This window comes from Vulpes vulpes, chromosome 16 (assembly GCF_048418805.1).
Source record: "Vulpes vulpes isolate BD-2025 chromosome 16, VulVul3, whole genome shotgun sequence".
NCBI lineage: Eukaryota > Metazoa > Chordata > Mammalia > Carnivora > Canidae > Vulpes > Vulpes vulpes.
In genome coordinates this window covers 42,528,839-42,551,441 of record NC_132795.1, presented here as the reverse complement: position 1 = coordinate 42,551,441, position 22,603 = coordinate 42,528,839, and the positions used below count along the sequence as shown (strand labels likewise).

General features: G+C 38.6%; 1 protein-coding gene across 3 annotated transcripts in view; it reads left to right on the top strand.

Moving 5' to 3' along the window:
* The window catches only part of PTPRR (protein tyrosine phosphatase receptor type R), a 234,507-nt gene that overhangs the window by 107,906 nt on the left and 103,998 nt on the right, over positions 1-22,603 (top strand). For 2 of the 3 annotated variants that reach the window (XM_072741944.1, XM_072741945.1), the window contains exons 3-4: positions 18,977-19,090; positions 21,715-21,870. In XM_072741944.1, the coding sequence (XP_072598045.1) occupies positions 18,977-19,090; positions 21,715-21,870 (270 nt within the window). Of the gene's footprint in view, positions 1-4,412; positions 4,930-18,976; positions 19,091-21,714; positions 21,871-22,603 lie in introns of those variants that run through there. The other variant, XM_026001716.2, reaches the window with a different exon arrangement.

Below are 22,603 nucleotides of genomic sequence, written 5' to 3'. Positions count from 1 at the left end.
TAGCTGACTCAGCCGTCTGTGGGAGGAAGCTCTGCACATCACCAAAGAGAGGGAATTTCTCTCCTGCCCTCTTTCCATCATCATTGTGTTCCTTGGCTGTGCATGTGGCCAAAATGATGTTTTGTTTTGATTTGCTCTATCTTGGGGCTCAACTTTTCCAGAGTTCTGATGTGAGTCTAGACCTCTCCCCTTTCATTTCACTGAGCCCATTGTCCTTGTATCCCTCCTTTGAGACCTAATCTTCAATTCCCTTTACACAGTTTTCTTCCCAAGAAGTTCCTTAGTCTCTCATGTAAATAGACATATAATTATTTCTAGGTCATGGGTGTTCTACGCCAGATTTCCTGAATTTCCAGGTGGACACACCACTGTTTCAAGCCATGGTCATTCTCATGTTACTTCTGTATTTTTTGTAGCTTAAGTTCCTTGACAAACAATCTTTTACAAAAGGTTTTTCAATAATGTGATTACCTGTGAATTTTTAAAATTCCATGTTTGATTCCAAAATCTCCATCTGGTGCTTAGGAGGTAATCTAGAGACAATGTATCTGGCTAAACTAACTATCTTCATCTTTCTCATCCCTTTAAACATTGACAAATGGTTCATTAGTAAAGAAATGTAATTATCTTGTGATATTATAGGAGTTGCTTAGTGTATAAAATTCAGTATAGATTATTTTTAATTCAGTATAAATTATAATTTAAATAAAATGGCAGTAAAGTTCACCAACAGACAAAGCATCATTGTCCATATAAGCAGAGTGAGTGTGTAGCTTTTGCTTGCCTTCTGCAGCATGGCCACATGACATAAATGGACAACTGGATTTAGAATAAAAAGGCCTGGTTATGAGCCCTGATTTTGCCACTTAAGGTTTTAAATTTCAGTGTCCTTTTCTATGAAATAGGGCAAAACTATCTGGCCAGCTTAGTAATAAAAAAAGAATAATGAGTGGTAACAGTCTCTCTCTCCCTCTGCTCCTCTCCTGCTTACTCTCTCTCTCTGTGTGTCTCTCTCTCAAATAAACAAATAAATAAAAATCTATTAAAAAATACTGACCTTGAGAGTGGTTAAACAACTAGCCCAAAGTCATCTAGCTATTAAGTGGAATAACGAGCTTCAGACCCAGACCATCTGACTCCAAATTGTTGCACTTAACTGGTGGGCTATACCGAGTGGGAGGTAATGTTCAAATGTATGTGAGTGGTATCAACTCTGAAATCACCGTGGTTACTTTCCTCTGAGATATGTGGTTGAAGCTAGTCATTTGTCGGGAAAAAAAAAAAAAAGCACCTGCATTCTCTGTAACTGTTAACTAATATCATTTCCCAGATACACCTGGTGATTTTAAATTTTAAAAATCTTGGAAACAAGGCCCAACAATGTAACATTTTATTCAAAAACCATTACTCACGGTCTTTTATTTTACTGTCTTTATATCCTTTTACAGATTTTAACATATTTATAGTTATAAAGTATACAAACTTTGCATTATGTAAGTATACAACTTTGCATTATGCTTATTTCACTGAATATTATGCACTTGTTTTACTCATTTATTCATTCAAAAGATATTATTGAGCTTTTAACATAAGCCAGACATTGTCTAGATTCTGTGAATCATCAGGAAACAAAATAGCCAATATCCCTGCTATCTTAAATAATACCTTCTAATAAGGAAAGAATTTTATATATCAATGATAGAAAGTGCTGAGGAAAAATAAATAAAGCAGGGTCAGGAGGCAGACAGTGACAGGCAAGGTGATATTTTAAAATAGTCTGATTAGGGAAGGCATCTCTGAAAAGGTAGTGTTGAGTAGAGGCCTGAGTGAAAGGGTGTGAGCCCTGCATATATCTTGAGAGACTGTTCCTAACGGTGAGACAGTATATACAAAGGTCCTGAGGTCAGAGGGAGCTTGCTGTTTGAAGAGCAGCAAGGAGACTAGAATGGAAGGAGTGAAATGAGGAGAAGAAAGGTAGAAGATGGAGACTTGAATGGGGGGAAGGGATGAAGAGGGGAAGAGAGGATGCTGCTAGGGAGATCAAGTAAGGCCTATGGAGGGTTTTCTAGAGAAGTACTGACATGATCTAATTTATGGCTTAAAAAATTAATCTGACTTTGTGCAGATGATAAATTACATAGGGTAGACTGGAAGCAGAGAGCACAGTTAGGAGGCTATTGTCATAACCCAAGCAACAGATGATGGGAGTTAGGGTGGTAATGGTGGAGGTCATGAGAAGTGGTCTTCTGAATATTGTTCAAACATAGAGCTGATTGGATTTGCCAGCTGTTGTGGGTCTTGGGAGAAAGAAAGGAGGCAAAATTGATGCCTGTTTTTTTAACCTAAGTGCACAGAAAGTTGAAATTGTCAGTTATGGAGAGGAAGAAAATTAAAGGAGGAACAGATTTGGGGTGCAGGTAGGTAGGGTAGGAATCATGGGTTCAGCATAGACAAGATCAAGTTAATTATTGTGCTGGTCTTAGTCTATCAATAACTGAGGTTGTGGTTGAATGGGCCCTTGTGGTTCTTACTATGATTGCAAGATGCCCTTCAGTGAGAACAATCAGGAAACTTTGAAAAAATAAAGGTTTATTACTTATAGGACCTGGAAATTGCACAGCCCTCCTGGGACCACACAACAAGATCATGGAGAGAGAGAGAGAGAGAGAGAGAGGGAGGGAGAGAGAGAGAGAGAGACTAGGGTTCTCCCTTTGTGGGTAGAGATAGGGTGGGAGCCTAGGGTTCATGACTTACTCTTTACTGATAAATTTAAAACATAGGAATGGGAAGAGAAAAAACAAGTGGGCCCAAATGGTCAGTTATTGAAATCAAGCAAGATCTCTAAGACAAAAGAGTCTCAGTAGACGGAGGCAGCCTCACTGTTTTTCTAGTGGTGTGGCTGGCAATGTGTTTATTGGACTTTACTACCTTGAAGGTGGATACCTCTTTGAAGTCAATCAAAGCTCAAGTCAGGCACTCGCATTACAAAAAAGAAAAAAACAACCATTCGGGTTTATGCTACCATCATCCAAGGGGGCATGTCAAGTATGCAGCTGGGTGTACAAGCCCGCTGATGGTGAGGTCCTAGTTAATTTGAGACCGTAGTTTAGAAAAAAGGAAAGGATGAAGAATTGAACATGTGACCCTTCAACATAGAGAAGTCAGGAAGATTTGAAAAGGAGTGACTCATGAATGGGACACAAAACCGAGAAGATGTGGGTGCCTGGTAAGGAAAGTATCAAAGGGAGGAAGAAGGAATCATCTATGGCAAAGGCTCCTGGTAGGTCATCAGGGAGACGAAGACTTTATCACAGGGCAAAGCAGTGATGGTTTAGTGGAACAGGAGCTGGTACAGGGAGAATGGCAGGTGGAAGTGAGGAATTGGGAACCACGAATACAGACAACTCTTGAGATCTTTGTTTGAAAGGAGAGTAAGGAAAAGGGGCGATGACTAGACAAGATCTTTTTGGTTTGTTTGGGTTTTGTTTTGTTTGTTTGTTTATTTTTAAAGATTTTATTCATTTATTTGATAGGGAGACTGCAGAGAGGGGAGGGAGAAGCAGACTCCCCACTAAGCAGGGAGCCCGAGATGGGGCTCGATCCCAGGACTCTGAGACCATGACCTGAGCTGAAGGCAGACGCTTCACTGACTGAGCCACCCAGATGCCCCTGGCTTTTGTTTCAATATGAGAAATACTACACCACACTTGAAGGCGGATTAGAAAGACCCAGTAGAGAGGGTCAACTCATAATGATGCAGGAAAGGGGGAGAGAATTACACAGTTAACCTCCCGTTGATGCACCATAATGAACTTACCCACTTTGCACTGGAGTTCAGTTAAGTTGCTCCTGATTTTTTACTATAATGCTGCATAGAAAATCTTTGTGTCTATCTATTTTTATTCATTGAAAACCACTTCCTTAAGATAAATATGCATGTGAGGGATTAGTAGATCAAAGCTCAGGAACATTTTTAAGACTCTTCCCAGTGCACTATTCCTTTAAAAAAATCGATTTACCATGCCACCAGTCATGTATAAATGATTAGGTTTTATTGCAGCCTTGCAAGCTACACCATATATCTTGAGGCCATAGTTCATGAAATCTCTATAGTATTTCGACTACCCTTACTCTAACAGACTGCTGGCTCCTTAAAGAGAGAGAGCGTCTTAATTATCTTTGCTCCCTCCTATTTTTCACACCAAATATTTCATTACTAATAATAATTACAGCAGTCATTTATTTGAAATCCCTCTGTGTTAAGTCATAATGGTGTGCATATGGTGAAGCAGAAAAAAAAAATCATCAATTATGGAATCAAACCAACCTGTATTTGAATACCAGATTCATTGCTTGGGCTTTACTTACATCATTTTAAATTCCCCCTTGGTAAAAAGATTCATCATAATCCCAGCTTTCTTAGGCGACCATGAGGATTAAAGGAGATCTGTAAAGTCCCTCACCCAGAGTAGGAAAATTTTGGAGGAAATAGTGAGACTTTTAGAGAAACTTTCTCATGGAAATACCTTGTAAACATAGCATCTTTAAAAGACAGAAAGAGGAGAGAATCCTTCACACAACACACCTTGTCTATGGTCCACAAAGTTCTCATCTCACAGTTTTGTTAATCACCATTTAAAAAAAAAAAAAAAACACCTCCCCATGAATTTCAATTCTAGCGAACTGTCAAAACAGCGAGCACCTAAGATATCTCTGGGGAAGGCACAGGCTGCTACCGTAGACCTGGGATCAGCAATGTCTCTAGAAATAGTACCAGGCAGCTACCTCCGGGTGGTTAAATGAGGCTTCCTCTCAACACACAAGCTTAGAAAGCTTCATGATTAGTTCGGCTTGCTCTGGTGAGGAAAGAACACAGAGAGCACAAATGGAAGTCGAAGTCATCACAACATCCAGTGAATCTCCAAACAGGTAAGTGAAGCTTCCTCAACATTAATAGTGAGGTTTGGAGGGTAAATCCTGAGATTTCTGTCTGCATCTGTGCATGTGGCTGTACTGGAGTGAGTCAGCAGAGAGTCTCTGTGATATCTTGGGAAATATCTTTAGCCTCAAGGTGGGGAATAAGAAGAAAATGCTGTGCAATTATTCAACATCTCTAAATAGTGAAGACCCTACCACAATCCTAAGAAGTTTCTCTTAAAATTTGTTATCCATCCTAAAGAGAATAGGATTAGAAATACATCCACTTGGACAGAACTGAAAAATATACAAAAGACACTGAGCGGATATTTTCTTGGTTGGATTTCATGTAGTTCTCACACTGACATTGGGGAAAAGGTGAACTAGCTTGCATTTATGATCGCTAGAAAGGGACTAAGTCACTAAATCTAGAATTTTTTTTTATTATAACTGCATCTTGGGGTCCCTGCCTTTGCACGCAGACTTCGCTAAAAGGCTAGTCAGTATCTTGCATTGTAATTGGATGTGGGGACCAATGAATGAAAGTCACTGACATGAGACCTCTCAGGCCTTAATTCCCAACTGGGGACCTCAGGTTTGTTGTTTTCCACCAGTAAACCAAGAACCTTATTATTAAAGCTTGGCTGTCCTCGTAAGAATTGTGGCTCTCATTAAAAATTAGGTATGAATTTATTAGTTTATCTACACAGTGCTGTCTTCAGGTGAAAGACCTCACAAAATATTTAGTTCGTTTATGGTTGTTTGAAAAAATAAGCATTGCCTTTAGAATTTAGTTTGAGTGTTTAAAAATAAGATACTGGTTCTGGTGTTGGTACAAAGTCATGGATAATTCTGATTTTATCTGCAGTCTGTGATGATGAATAACAAATAGTGCATCTGGTGTTTCAATTCATCTTAATAATAAAATTGGTCTAACTTCCTGTCTGATTTAATATTGCAGAAAACAGTCATCAAGATGGCCCAAATATATCATTTGATTCAAGAAGTCAAACTCTATTTACCATGAAATACAGAGTTGTCAGATTTTTTTTTTTGTAGTATGTCTCCTATGTGAAATATGAGCAGATAATAATGCCAAATGATGACTTGACAATTTCAAAGCAGGGTTTAGGGTTTAGAAGCAAGATTTTAGACTAAAGAGAAACAAAAGTTGTTAGTGATTTTCTTTTAATGTTTAGTGCATAGGTGCTTTTTAATGTGAGGAGGACTAATGTGTTTGAATCTGTCATTTAATAGAATTTAAAGCCTTAAAGAAGATGTGGCTTCTTAGTTTTATATACCAAAATATCTTCCTCAAAGCTTCCACAATCTTACATTTATTTTTTAAATTGCTAGTGCGAATTACTCTGCTAATAATTGATGCTGGGTTGCGTTGTATGAAATTAGCCATTCCTATATTTAGCTGTAACAGGAGAAATAAGTTATATATAGTCTCCTTTGTCTTTCTCATCAATCCATGCGCTTCTACTTAACAATTTAATAATTAGACCAGATATAGCAATCCTAATAAATACCATGGCCCCAATCATGCCAAAAGAAAAAACAAAACAAAACAAAAAAACAGGAGTATTACAGGGAATATTGGGAGGAGGGGACAGATGAAATTGGCTGGGTCATGCTGTGCATCAGTTATGCCACAGACAAAATCACTCAGAGCCTCGCTTTTCTAGAAATGAGATGGTTCTTGGGGTGCTTAAAAACGAAAATAACACACTGTGGAAAATTATACGCTGATTATCATTTTGCCATCTCTTCCTGCAGATGAAAAGAAAAAAACCACACATGAACATTGACTAAAATGTATCCCATGTTCTGTCTTTATTCGTTTTTAGTTATGCAGAAAATTGTTAATTCCCACTGTGACAGAAATATCAAGATTACTGAGAATAAAAGTTGAAAGGACACTAAATCAGAGAGTTCTTATTTGCATCTCAACAACACATGCCAATAAACCTCATTTTGTTTTACCATGTTTCTTGGAGAATTGTGTAGTTCACCAGAAGAACAGAATCCTAGTGTAGTCGTTGCAGGGAAACATAAACTACTTCGTGGAGGGAATGGAAATAAAAGAACATTTACACCCCTTTTCATGGATGTTAGGGTGGCCTTCCTGTCCCCTCACAGCTCAAGGGCTGCATGGGAAAACCTCAGAGTCCTCGAAGAACACATTCCTGTGGATTGAATAGAAGCATCTATATATCAGAGGGAGCCCGCTCCCTATTTTACTCACCTTGGGAGGAGAGCACCCCAAGGCCCATAAGGATGGCTCATTTCTTCCTTTTTTTAAAAGTAGCATTTACATATTTGGGGACAGTCATCAGTTTCTGACTAGCAAACACACAGCTTGGGGAGTTGAAGGATTGTTGTTTTGCTCGTGGACATCGATTTCCAAGCATCCTTAACTGCCACTTAGCAGTGAGCTTGGTCTTGGCTCTTCCTGGAGACAGTGGTCTCATGTCTTCTCTGTCCTTTCAAAAAAGCTGACAGCACTGTCCTCTTGGCAGAGCCAGATGTAGAAACCTGAATTTGGCTGACCTCGTTTTCCAGGCAACACTAGGGCTGGGGGTGTGGGCTTTTGTCCATACTGGGTTTCTGGCTGGCCCCAATTCCAGCCGTTTTCGACCCAAGCTTTTGGCTGCTGTGTTCTGCGTCCAGCATGAGGATGGTGAAGGAAGGGAGGGGAGGTATTAGCCTTACATGGAGGGGGGACTGAAAGGGAACACAGGAATAGGACAAAGGGAGAAGTACCACCCAGTGCCAGAGGGAAAACATAATCAGGGGAGAGGAAAGTGGAAATTTCTGTTGACTTGGACATATCATAATGACTTGAAGACTCCGTCAAAAACAAATAACTGGCTATTATGTTTGTTTTGCTGTTCTCAGGATAATATCTGTTTGTGGTTACATCATGATTTTTCTCCTGTCTCTAAAGAACTTTGTATTAAACCTCAGTTTTTGTTTTTGTTTTTAAGCTCAGTTTTCTTCTATTTCTTCCATAGGTGTTTGTGGCTTTTATAAAAATATTTTTGTAAGTATCAATAGACACAATTTCACAAGGTTTAGGAATGATAATATCATAAAAGTAAAGCATTACTGTATAATATATGGAAGTCTTAGCTCCTCCAGTGAATTTCTACGTGGAAAAGTTAAGACTTTCATCAGCTCATGATTTAAAAAAAAAAAAAAAAACTTATTATAAAGATGAGGGTTTACTCCAAATTAGAGAATTTAAAGTTTTGAGAACAGTTTATAAAAGTTCTCTACCTAATTGCTAAATTTTAGGAGTCTTCCAAAGCATCAGAGAGCTTTTTTTTTTTTTTTTAACAAGAATGTTATTAGGGTTATGAAAGGGAACACTAATTAAGAGGGAATATTAAAATAGAAGAGAGAGATTAATGAAATGAAGAAAAAACTAGGTTATAAAAAGCTTTTTAAATGAACAGGATAAAGGCTTCTAATCTAAATCACTTAATTTGACTGTTTCAATATTAGTATTTAATTTGTAGTAAAGAGAAAAAATAAAATGATGATGAATATAAATTCTGTATCTATAATGATATAATTTAATCTAATTCAATTTCTATAAAGAGCCTTCTGTATGATTTGGGATTTGGGTTGACTGCTCATATAGCCACAGTTTGCAAGGGTGAGTGAGGCAGAGACTGGAAGCAGACATTCTGAAATCAAAGAATCCGTCCTAAAATGTGCCATTGTAACATTAAATCTCAAATACCTAGTCTCTCCAAAAACAACATGACTTTAGAAAAGCCAACTCTTTGACCATTGCTTTTTCCTCTGACCCAGATTTCCTGATTTACTTCGGCCAAAGCTCCATAATAGCTGAAACAATCAGTAAAGGTAAACACTGGAAATCCAATCAGGCCACTTTTTACCGTGTTGACATTATTACTATTCCAGGAAATAAATAAAGAACCTTCATTTAATCAACAAGGTTGCTACTCAATTTCCCCTTGTCCTGAATATCCAGAGAAGCAGTTCAATTAATGGGGCTTCACACTGATATACAGTAAATCCGTATCTTCAAACTAAATTTATGGAGGACCTTGTATCTGTCAGTCATAGCTGTTTGCTTGTTTGTTTGTCTAATAACTAATATGATCCTCAGAAGCCCCGTGAAGGGATGCAGTTATCACCCTCATTTGGCAGATGAAGAAACTGAGGCTCAGAGAGAAGTAATCATTTGGTCAAGGATCAGGATTAAATCTAAGTTTGTCTTATTCCCTAACCCATATTCTTAGCTATTATATTTTAATATGGCGGAGTTTTCTTATTTGGTGTTTACTCACCTACCTACAATGTCCAAACACACAAACACAATTATTTTAAGTCGTGTTCAGTCTTCCTAATAATTAGAAAACACAGTAGGCCAAAACTTTTCAATGTGCAAGCTCATAATTCAAGAGGCTCCTAAGTATTTCTCTTTCCCTTTTCTCACTCCTACCAATACTCATTTAGCTCCTTCATGAATCTTTACATTGATCAGCTCATGAATTGATGTGGCTGCCTGCAACTTCGCAGAGCAAGGATGTGAGCAACTCACAAAGCTGCCATTGCAGTTGTTTGCAGAATGTCTCAAAATATTACTCTCACCGAAACTCTAGTATTGCCATTTCATGTGTAAAAGGGCTGGCTTGTTACAGCATAGGATCTCAGGAAGCAAGATTAAGTCACTATTGTAGTATAAAGGTCAAAGTTCTTACCATCTGGAGAAAAAAAATATTCAACGTATATACCATTCCATCTTTCTCCTTTTGTTCTCAACAAAAAACGGTCCTGGTGTTCTTTTGCTTCATTATATAGTCAACCTTTAACCCTCTAAATTCTCAATATACACTGGTAACATGCTGATTTTAGTTTATGAGCATCAACTTTTACTAACCCTTAAAAACTCGTTAAATGATCCTTTGGGATTCTGTGGAATCATACAGCATACCCCCATATTTCTACACAGTGGCCCTGTACCTTTTTTTTAAAAAAAGATTTTATTTAAGAGAAAAAGAAAGAGAACACAACTAGGAGGAGGGTCAGAGGGAGAAACAGACTCCCCCACCCCGCCGAGTGGGGAGCCCATTGTGGGGCTCAATCCTAGGACCCGGGATCGTGCCCTGAGCTGAAGGCAAATGCTTAACTGACTCAGCCACCCTGGCCCTGTATTTTTAAATGAGTTCCAACAAAGGCTCATTCGGCCTCCTAATGTACCATGAACCAAATTTTGAGAACCACTGCTTGAAGCCCACCAGATATTCCTCATCAAAAAATCCAACAGCCTTTCATTAGTCCACATTTTTCTTAATCTCCAGTAGTATATGGCAGTGTTGACAAAAACCACTTTTGGAAACTCTCCCCCCTGACTTCCATAACACCATATTCCTCTGACCCTTCTCTCTCTGTAGCTATCCATGCTGAAATCAAGACCAACCAACAAGAAAAGTTTTAGACCCTTTTTGCCTTTTGCTGGGTATGCAGTAGGGTGGGGTATGTAATGTCTGACTTTGTAGTGTCATGTATTGGTGCTCGAGGATGCCAAGAAATAGCATCCTTTCCTTCCTGCCTGAAGAAGATAGAGGAAGCAGCCTGTGGAGATAAAAATGTAGCTTCATTGTTGATAGAGCTGCTGGAGATAAGACTTAGGAGCATGATAACAATATATTTCTATAACTGCCTCTGCCTCTTAGGCAAAGTTACCCACTAGCCACAGGAATACCAGCCAAGTGTGGTGGCCTCCCCTAAAGGGACAGAGCCTTTACCACTTGCAAAGAGAAGACTAGATGATATGCTCTTTACAGACAAGCAGATCCCAAAAGGAAAATGCAGAGCCCATGTGCCCCAGTATCTCATTCCAAATGCACCAATTACACAAGCCCCTTCCCCTTCCCTGGAAAGACTGTGGAGGGGAGGAATTCAGGGATATTACCATATTTGAGCTGCCACCACACAGAAGAAAACATCAGGGTTGGGAAATAAGTGTTTCCTCCTAACATCATGGAAAGAAGAAAGCCATAGAAATCTAATAGTGACAGCATCACATTAAAATGGATAAAAATTTGTAGGATACATATGGGTATATCTAATATATACATATGGATATTATATTACATTGCCTATGTGTCAGAAAAAAGCTAACACTAAAAACACCACAATTTTTAATTCAGGGTAATGGGATAAACTGTTGTGAAGAATATTTACTTCTTTTTCTAAGTCTTTTTATTTTCTAAACCTTCTATCATGAGTATATTTGATTTTTGCCATTAGAAAGATAAACTTTAAAATCTCAAATTAGTCATGAGAAATAGTCACCAACACTGTTCTAGTTTGAATTCCATTGACAACCAACATAGCACACAACTCAGAAAAATTATATTGATTTTGCCTATTGGAAGCAAGCTTCAGAAAGTTGAAAATGAAAAAAAAATTTTTTTAATTAAAAAGAAAAAGAAAAAGAAAGTTGAGAAGGTAAGGGGCACTTGTGTAGCTCAGTTGGTTAAGTATCTGACTTGGTTTTGGCTCAGGTCATGATCTCAGGGTCCTGAGATTAAGCCCCACATTGGGCTCTGTACTCATCACAGAGTCTGCTTGTCCCTCTCCCTCTGCTATTCCTTCTCCTCCCATAAATTACTAAATGATCTTTAAAAAAAAATAGATGAAATAAACTCATTTTCTCCCTCCTGAGTGGTAGAGCTGTCAAGCTATCAGAGACACATTAATTACAAATTAAATATAAATTCTGTTAAATAGATTTCTTTGTGTTTTTGAATGATTCATCATTTCTGCTTAACCAAATATTAAGTTTTCAAGAGTAATACCCTGGTTTCGTAACCCTTTCTATGCCTGCCATGGCACCCAGATTCTTCCAATTAGTAACTACACAATGTTGATTATGACAATTCAAGTTCCTTCTTTTGACAAAGATTTTCTAAGTACCTACTATGTGCCAGGCACTGTTCAGGTCCTGGGGATATAGCAGAGGACCGAACTGACAAGATCCCACACCAGAGGAGCTCACATATTAGCAAGGGAAGAAATAAAAGAAACAAGAAACTGTCCGATAGTGATAAGCAGGAAATAAACAGTGATGTCATAGGGAGTGCCCAGGCTGGGAAGGCCTCTGAGGAACCTGCAAAACCGGAAGGAGCCACCATACAGTTGTCAAACGACTCTCCCAGGGCAGGCAGGTGCCAATGCCATGAGGCAAAAAAAGAGTGCAGCTTGTTTGAGGAACTGGAGAAAGGGTGGAGTGGCATGAGGGAGGGATACAAGATGAAGCTCAGACGGAACGGGAGACAGATAAAGTAGGGCCTTGGAGGCCCTAATTGAATTTAACTCTAAATGTGTTAGAAAGTTGGGAGTATTTTAAGAGAGAAAGAGAAGCTGAACTCTTTGGAAAAAATAGATTTAAAATTGGATACAAAAGACTGAGAAAAGTTTTGTGTCACTTCTTGTCTGAAACAGTGACAAGAGAACCTGTCTTGTCTAGGGCATCACAATGAATGAGCTGGCAGGACTTAGAAGGCACAAGAAGACAACAATAAAACACACATTATGGAAATCAAAACCACATTACAAACAAAAGAAGTAGAACAGATTCTGCTGAAAACACGGTCTGGAGAAAGTTTCAATTGAATAGAGACATACAAGTGGTAAGAGAAAATCAGTACACAAAATAAAGTGGTTAGAGAGAAAGACAAAGACCATATAATTGGACAATTGTTGTCCTTAAAGATGAACCAAAAAATCAGGTAGAAGAAAAATCATTCAAATATACAACAGGAGAGAGTATTTCTAAAATAGGGAATTTGGAAACTGTAGACTTCAAGGGCATAGCTTGCTGAAGGAACTGTGAACCCAAGAAAATGTCCTGATGAAGTTTCTTAACTTTAAAGATAAAGACTCCTGTGAGATTTGAGGCAGAAACAGCAAGTTCTTTACAACAGGCTAGCCTCAAGCCAGGGTATTTTTCATAACAACTTCCAATGACTGAAGGCATTGGAATAATAGCAGCAGAGTTCAAAGGCAAAAAATAAAAATAAAGACTGAATCAAGAATATAACATCCAGCCAAGTTGTCATTTATTGTTACAAGCACCATATATATTCTCAAACATACAAGTAAGGCCTCAGGAAATATAGCACTCATGATCTCTGCTTGAAAGAAGCTATTTTAGTGGGATGATGAAATCCCACTAAATAAGGGATCCATCAAACTAAAGAACTCAGGAAGAGGCTGATCCTAAGCATTGAATCCACTTGAATATTTAACACTACAGAACTTTAAAAATTGTAATTAGTATTTTCATCAGTGCCAGTACTAACACAAGCCAATATCTGAGGGACTTAATACAAGAAAATTAATGTTTAACTCAGGTCACCGTTTAATGTTAGGTGTTAGGCAGGGCCTCTGCATCATGCAGTGTTTTGGGGTTCCAAGTATCTCCTTTTGTGTGGTTCCATCATTTTCAGAAGCTCAGGGTCATCCTGGAACCAGCTTGTAGACAAGCAAAAAGAAAGAGAAGGCACCCTCATTCTCAACTGCCTCAGTCTGAAAATGTCATTTTACTTTCATTTATATTAATTGGTGAAAACTGTCACCTGGTTTGACCTAGATATAAATGGCCTGAGTTTCCAAGAGGAGGCAATAGACTGGATGAGTAGTCTCTATTACACAGAACATAATGTAAATACATAAAACCTAACAATAAAAAAAATAATAATAGAATTATTGAGGTGCCTGGGTGGCTCCATCTCTTAAGCATCTGACTTTCCATCTTGGCTCAGGTCTTGATTTCAGGCCCCGTGTTGGCTCTAGGCTAGGCGTGAAGCCTACTTTAGATTTTAAAAAAATAAGTAACTAATGTAATTATAAACCCTGGGAGGTGATCATGAGAATTGGTGGGAATATTTATTTTTCATAGCAGGGAGTTAATAAATGCTTTCTAAAGTTTATAAATCAAGAAACAGGAATTTAAATATATTATCACATAATATTTAATACTATAAATATAGGCACTAGAAGAAAAAGATGTAGAACAACAACAACAAAAAAACCCAGATCATTCTGCAAAAAATAGAAAATTAAGGAAGAATAAAAACAAACTTTAAAAAGATAACACAAAATAAAATAATAAAACACATCTAGGTCTGTTAAAATAAAGCAAATGGGATAAACTAACCTATTAAAATAAGAAATTAGTAGATAAGAATCTAGACATGATATTTGATGACAATATGTATTATAAATACAAAAACATATCCCTGATAGTTTAATAAGTGAAAAAAAGCAAATTGTGGAATGCTATATGTTGCTTAATCCTATTTATACTTAATAGTCACATACCTGTTATATAATATATACATGTTATTTTGTATAGAATATGTACAGAAAATATTTGAAGGATACACAAGAAATAGTGTTATTTCTGGAGATTGAAATGAAATGACAAGTATATTATCACTTTTTACTATATATCTTTCTGTACCTTGTTTTTTTGTAGTAAATATGAAGTTTTATTATAATAATTTAAACAAACTATAACTAAAGTCCAACATAGAATACTATTAGAAAACTGAACAATGCAGGCAAAGGAAGGGACAAGGAGAAGTTACGGAAGACTGACAGAGTGGTCTTTGAGCTGAAGCTCCAAGCAGAAGGAGGAAAGCCTAACCAGGGGTTCAGATATACACAGACACAATGCAAAAATGGTATGGCATGTTTAATACACCTGGAGTATAATGTGCATGATGGGAAGGCCTGGGGGGAAAGACTGGGAGGATGGGGAAATTACAGTGAACCAATGAGTGGAACTTCTCATTAGACAATGAAATTTTCTCAAAATTTTAAGGTAAATAATGACTAGATTAGGCTAGCATTTGGCACAGATCACTATGATGTCCATCTAGGGGATGAATTAGAAACCATGGAAGATTGGCAGCCCATGGAGATTCTATTCAAACAGTCCGGATGGCCGTGATGGTGCTCTGAACCAAGATGGCAGAAATATAGACGAAGATGGACTCATCAGTCAAGAGATATTTAGAAGTAGAATATATGGAACTTGAGAATTAATTGGATGTCATGATGGTGGGATGAAGGATGAGGAAAAAGAGCCAAGCCAAAATGACTTTCTATATGGAATATAGAAATAGAGGTAAATGTGGTCACAGCTGGGGAGAGGGAAAACGGCAAGTTCGGTTTGGGTGATATTGAGTGTGAAGTGGAAGTGGAACATTCGGGTAGAGGGAAGCAGGTGTAAAATTCTGAGAAGGGTGGGAACGTGAAATATGGAAATAAAAATAAGATACCATCTAAGTAATAGCAGAGGACAACAAGAGTTGTCAGAAGGGACTGGGTAATTGCATAAAATGCGCCTGATAGGTCAGGGTTTTCCACTTGGTTCAAAGACATAAACAGATATTTTTGCTTTTATTCCTGGAATTCACTTGACAGTATAACTTCTAGCCAAAATGGGGAGGCTCCTTGCCAATAATGTGGAGTTGGAAATCCCAGGTAGCGATGAGCACACAAAGTTAGAGATGAGGCAAATTCCTCCTGAGGCGTGGTCCTGAGGAAGCTGTATTCCTTTGTGGCTGTTGGGAACTGACACTGGACATCTCTGAGGGGCTTCGGGGGCATCTCTCTAGGAAAAAAGATGGCCATTTGTCTGGCCTTCCCCATCCTCCTGGGGCCACTGGGTGTGGTCCTGGCTCTTCCGGGGGTTGATCAGATGGCAGATCAGGTTGCATTACATCAAGTAGGGTCTATTTAGAAACCTGCCCCCTCTTCTGGGCAAAAATAATTCAACTGTTCTTTAAAAATAAATTACTAAAAGCCAATCACATGCTTATAATTTAAACATAATGCTGGTGCCTTGGTTTAATCCATTCTACTGCACCAATTTATGTCTAAGGTTCATAGGCATCAGTTACTTTAGTGGACAATCTGGTGACCAAAAAAAGAAAGTCTTATTACAAAGCAGTACTCCTTTTTGTGGGGTTGTGGAATTGCTAGGAGCCAGGTAGGGAGTGGGGGGAGAACCTAGGCCCCAGGTAAAGAGAATTGACTCAGGGATCTCTTAACAAGGCAGAGGCCCAATAAATTTAAATACAGAAGGAGTTTGAAATCTTTGAATTTTTAAATATGTTCCATTTTTTCTGTATATGTATTTCTAGTATCAATAAAATACTCAATTGCTTTTGGGTAATAACTATTTGCAGTATTTACGACTGCGAAATGGCTTATGATTTGCATTTGGAAAGAGCACTTGAATCTCTTGAAATTAAAAGCTTAAATCATTTGTATGTTAAATAGCACAAATGCCTAAATGGGTTTAGAATTCAGACTCAGATATATCTTGTGTTATTTTGTGGTAACCCTGAAGTTGTGACACTGCTGTTATTGCCATGGAAATTTATATTCTATCATAGTAGTTATGATTTCACATAATTAGATGAAAAGAAGCTTTGTGTCTGTAGCATCTACCCAGAAGGAAGGAGAGAACGTATGTTCTCTAGCTACAGGAATTCATGTACTTTGATTTTCTCTGAAATAAAATTCTCATTTTGTCTAGAGTCCTTTGTTTTTCTTCAGTGGCACTCATATAGAATGTCTGGCACATGTAAGACCCTCAAGCATGTATTTACTTGTTTGTACTTCATTTTAGCATCACAGCTTTATGGGGAATAGTCAGAAATACATGCCAGCTTTTCTCAGGCAAGCAGAGAACTGAGGCAGATTATCCAAATGTTTTGATGCCATGAGCCAGTTGATTGCAATTTTTAAACTAATTACTTCAACTCACTTCTCTACTTTAGTTAGGTAGTCTTAATTTCTGTTTTAAATGCACAGCTTTTGCCTGCTTGGAAAGTGGGCACTCTGAGTCATTTTTAATCTTGACTTCCCATTTCACTTCCATTTGCCATTTTAATCTGAGGAACTTAGACTTTAATACTGTTTCCACAGTGACAAGCTTCGAGCTAATCATGGCCCTGGGAATTGAGTTCTCAAGTGTGTGTACAACCCCCTTGATTCTCAGTTCCCAGCGTAGACTCTCGGCTCCAAATGCTGCCCGTGGGGATCAGGAGCAGTGCCTGCCTGACAAACACTGGGGGTGAGCCAGAAGTCAGTGTTTCCTAATCAGCATTTGCGGGAACCGAGGAACCCATCTTTGGTCTTGCAAAGAGCAAGAAGTAAGATACTGCTCAGTGCAATATCTCATATCGTTGCCAGTTTCCGCAGGCTTGCAGAGCCAAGAGGAAGGAAGACTCTGCTTCTCAGAACCGCCAGGTGGACTGAGTTTTTTTCATATCTCTTGGATTTTCCTTAAAGCATGCTTCCATAGAACGTAAAGCAGGCTTGAAAATATAATATTTGCTCCCTTTCTGCATTTCCAGATCCAACTCATCTCATCCTTTAGGGGTGAGCTCAAGTCTCACTTTCTGTATTCAATTGTATTGGAAAGAACTCTATAGAAAAGTACAGAGAATATATAGCAGACAATTATGTACTATCTGATGGTTTGTATTAATTTAAAAAGTATCTCTGATGGTTTTGATATGGCTTTGCTGCCGTCCCCCAACATAATTCTTTTCCCCTTCCCAGAAGCAAGTTGTACCATATCATGGGACTGTTAGCTAAAGTTTTTAAATGGTTGTGCCCTTTTCTGGATCTCAGTTGTTTGCAAGGAATCCAATTCCAGCTTCCTAACATGACCAACCTTTATGACCCCTGACCCGGTGCAAGCATTAAAAGATCCCAAGGTGTAAAAGCAGTCTGGAGCTCCAGCTGGGTCTGCCATTTTGACCAGGAACCATTCACTTCTTTTGACCTCCCCAACTCTCTCTCATTCCGATAGCATTTGGGCATTTGGTCCAGTTGCCAATCACTTATTTTGTACTAACTTTATGTATAGAAGCTGTATCATATTCTTAAAAAAAAACGATAAATTCTCAAAAACGGTTCCATTCTCCTTTTACAACAATCTGTGAAAAGGTCCTCTGAGAGTTTTTGGACCACAGTAGATTATGCGTGTAAGCCAATCTCTTTATCAGGGAAGCGTGCACAGAGAAGTGTGCTTCACTTCATAGAATAGATGGTATTGCAACCATCCAACAGTTATTGATGTAGTTATTGATGTATCAATATACAATACAATATTGATGTACCAAGATAATTGATGTATTCAATAACTATTGAATATAATTATTGATAACTGACCACAGCCAAGTTAGTGAACTACTATTATTTCACTACAAGATATGCATGAAGGTTTGGTTTCCCCATCTCGCAAAGTATCTATCTCAAATGATCAGGATGCATTTTTGAAAATACATAGTTAACTAGTTCATGTTTTAACAGTAGTGATAGTACCTTTGGCTTAAATAAAGGCTGTATTATTAATTTTGTAAATTGATTTGTGTTTAAGGCATTTTTAAATATTTAGTTGTCTTTTTTTCCAAGTTAACCTGAAAATTAAAGAGTATTTGCTCAAACAATTGAATAACAATTGCTTACCTTAGACCAAGTTATCAATACCATTGGCTTCCATGCCAGAGTTTGAAAATGCATTATTGCGCCTTTTTCTTTTGCCTTGCACTAGCAGCAGATCACTATTTAGAGGAACTGCCAAGCCTGGCATTATGGAACTTACCCAGCACGTGACTATGTGTGAGCACAAATTAAAGATGTCCCAAGGCCTGGATTACTGAAATGTAGGAGGCCATATATTCCATTCTGTCTTCTGGACTCACACTGAAGACCAGCACATGTTTCAGTAAAATTCCTTATGAATTGATTATTCATTTGCATTATTTATTATGACGAATTGCACCATCTTTTTAACTAACACCATTTAAAATTTCACTTAAAATGTCCCAGTAATTTGATCTCCGCTAAAAATGCAATAAAGCACCACGAGTGTGAATTGATTAGTCACAGAAATTGTTGCGGCCAGTCATCAGTCAGGAACTGCATGTCTTGAACCACAGATTTGCTGTAATTTTGACTTGTTTTTTTCTATATTTTTCAGACACTGCAAATGGATGTAAACAGGCTGAACATAACCTTGCTTCGGATATTCCGCCAAGGAGTGGCCGCAGCTTTAGGACTCTTACCGCAGCAAGTACACATCAACCGCCTCATTGTAAGATGCCTACATCTTGCTTTCCCAGAGTTCCAACTTTGATTTTCATTAAAGGCTTTGATAATAAAGAACACCCATGCTATCACTCTATGGCCCATGAGCCAAAGCTGGCATACCACCTGTCTTTGGCGAGGAAAGTTTTATTGGAACAAGCCACACCCATCTGTTCCCATATTGACTATGGCTGGTTTCATGCTACAATGGCAGTGTTGAGTAGTTGTGACAGGTTTTTGGCTAAACTGAAAGCTAAAATATGTGCTGGCTGGCCTTTTGCAGAAAAAGTTTGGGGACCCTCTCCTAGTTCAAGGCTGCCTACTACCCAACACCAGTCCCAAAAGATTCTCCCTAAGAGTGAAAGCTTCTACATCAGTTAAGACACTGTCTCCAGACAGTAATTATTAAAACCCCTCAAGTGCATCAGGATGAAGGATAGTGAATTCACAAGACAGAGGATTTAGAATAAAGAGTAAAGAAGAACCAGTCCTCAAGGACAGCACCCCAAATGGAACGCAAAAATGGGTAATGCTGAAAAGTCAGGAGAGCACTTAGATGAGTATCTGGGGTGGGAACGAGGAAACCCAAAGGATCCTTTGTAGGGGGCCCATGTCAGACCTAGCTATCAATCACCCACGTCCTTTCTTTCCCCATTCCCTCAGTGTTTGGGAACCTTGATGTCATCCAACTACATGTTCCCATCTACACATGGAGGTGGATGTGAGCATAGGGCAGAGAAAGACAAATTCAAATCATATGATCTCTTTGTAAAAAAAGCTAATTACCTAAGGTTCTTGTGAAGAGGAACTTTGGCATCTTTGTACATCCTACTGTATGTTCTCCTTGCTGTAAATTCTTATGCTCCTGCTTGAGTTCATCTTTCTCTTTCATAGGTATCTGCATTTTCAGCTAAGGAGAAGAATTTGCCTTTGGTTTTGGCTTAGAGTTTTTGTTTCACTTCCTTTTTTATGTGTGTGGGGGTGAGTTGTTTCGGGCCCCCTAATAACTTCTATCCTGTGAATCAACTATTTCTTGGGACTAAGTAGACTTTAAAAAACAAACAAGCAAACCACCGAAGTTTATAACACAGTACCCCCGATGAGGAAATACAACTAGCCCCGGTATCCTGAAAGAGTTAATTTGAGGATTTGTATCCAGGGCATAGCTTGCTCAAGTGAGAAGATGTAGGTGCTATAGCTGTTTTACATCTACACCTAAACTGTGTGTGCCTGTGCTTAGATATACTTTTATGTATAGATTTAAGGAGCGTAATAGCTCTTTGCAGGGACAAGAGGATTGTCACACCCAGGGAGGTATGTGCTCCTCCTCAGAGAATGTCAGTGGCCTTTATATGAGTCTGTTTCTAAGATCACTTATTATAATAAGTGGAGCTCCGGTGATGCCTAAAGTGGCCGAGCACAGTGATTAAGAGCGCGTGCTTTGGCAGCAGGTAGACAGGACTGTCCTCTGTCTCCAGCTTGGCCAGACCCCAGTGTGTGACCTCAGGCAGGCCGCTTAGGTTTCTTTATCTGCAAAGCGCCCATAACTGGAATACCTCTACCCTGGAGGCGTTCTGAGCATTAAATCAGATTATAGATGTAAGGTACGCGGGAGCGTCAGGCACCAGACAAGTGATCTGTTCCTACTATTGTTGTTATTAGGTCAGAAACTATTTAAGTTATTATAGACAGGTGTCACATCAGCATTATGCTATATGAAGTCATTATCCGATGTCCTCTGCAGACACAGAGATGGTTTTTTCCCTGGATTGTGAGAGGTACACTGAGGCCTGCATGTTAATGTCTGTGCTGCCAAAGCAAGCATGACACTGCGTTTCATACCCAGCTGAGCTTATGACAAATCACATTGAAAGAACGTTTGCTAGCATGGACCACAGAGAAAAGACCAATAGCGATGCCCTCTTCAAGTGCCTTGTAGAAGTTGTGAAGGAGAGGTGACATTGCTATTGTGCGGTGTTCAGTCTCTCGTGTGCGCATGTGGCATATCAGTCATCTAGGGTGAGAAATCCTCCGTTACCATGTCAGCTAATGAGGTCATGCTACCAGGTAATACTCAGAGGAAAGTACCATGATTATTACTGCACAGTATACGCGCTTCTACCGAGGGTAGATTTTTAAGGTATAATATATTTGAGGTAAAGGACAGGAGCAAGGAAGCAACTTCCAAGCTCATCTAGCCTCAGATTCCTTAGTTAGTCCAGCCTTCAGATTAATATGAGTCAGAAAAATATATGGAGCAGTGATGTCTGACAGTGGTACTATGGTATCAGGGTTTATTTAATTTATTTGGTTTTTAAAACGCTTCCATACACACAACGACTCTGGGCACATCTGAATGCTGTATTTCAAAAATTATAGTATGCAGTGGAAATTAAGCCAGAATCCAGTGAAATACAAAGTTACAAATCTTGAAAGAAAGCCATTGGAAGAGTCCAGGCTTTGGGCCGATGATATTAAGTGTGATACATAACTAACAAATGTGATCTCCAGGATGCCTTTGGAGACCCTGGGGTTCTGATTTTCTTTAATGATTCTAGAGAAAAGGTGAGAACACTTCCTGAAGCTGTGTACAATGTCTGTTAACATACACAAATAATCTGCTTTTACTAGGAAAAGAAGAACAGTGTTGAACTATTTGTGTCTCCTATAAACCGAAAAGCAGGAATTCCTGATGCCCTGCCATCGGAGGAAGTGCTGCGTTCACTCAATATAAATGTTTTACATCAGAGTTTATCCCAATTTGGAATTATAGAAGTCTCCCCTGAGGTATGTTGTTCATGGAATATTTCATTTAGAAAATGTGCACGGTTAGCATGACAGGGTAACTCGATCCCAGGAGGCGTCGAAATGAAAGCTGTTTATTGCGTGTTATTTGATAATAAAAATCTCCCTAAGGGTCAGAAATCTCTGATCTTCATACTCAGTATGTTTATTCCTTAAGGAAATTTATTTTCACATCAAAGATCCACTCCGAGACACTTTCTCCTCCAAATCTTTACGGCCTTGTAACTTATTTTGACTTATCCAGTAAATTCTATGGAAGGAAAGCCATTTGGATATACTTGTCAGGTGATTACTTGACACTGAAATCTCAAAGAAGAACCACCCCTGTATCTTTCTCCCCTAACAGGTGTGCTCCTCACCGCCTTCATTGTCGTAATAGTCACCAGATACTCACCTCTGTCCACAACCTTGGAATTTGAAATGCATTTTTGCTCGTTTTGTTTTCTGATTTCTGATTTCTGAAACCTAATTTCAAGAACTCTGGATATTGTCGTCCATAAATTGGGCATTTTTTAAGTTGCTCTCACCATCCAGATTTGTTCTCTAAATTTGGCCCTTTATAAATTGTCCCCACCGTCTCCAACATCCTCTCTTGAGTAAATTCTGTCCCTTTTTCTACTTCTTCTGCTTCATCTCAACGTAACAAACTCTCTGGAATGATCATCATCCTGAATAGATGTAATTAAATCTACAGAATCATAGAATCAGACTCTGG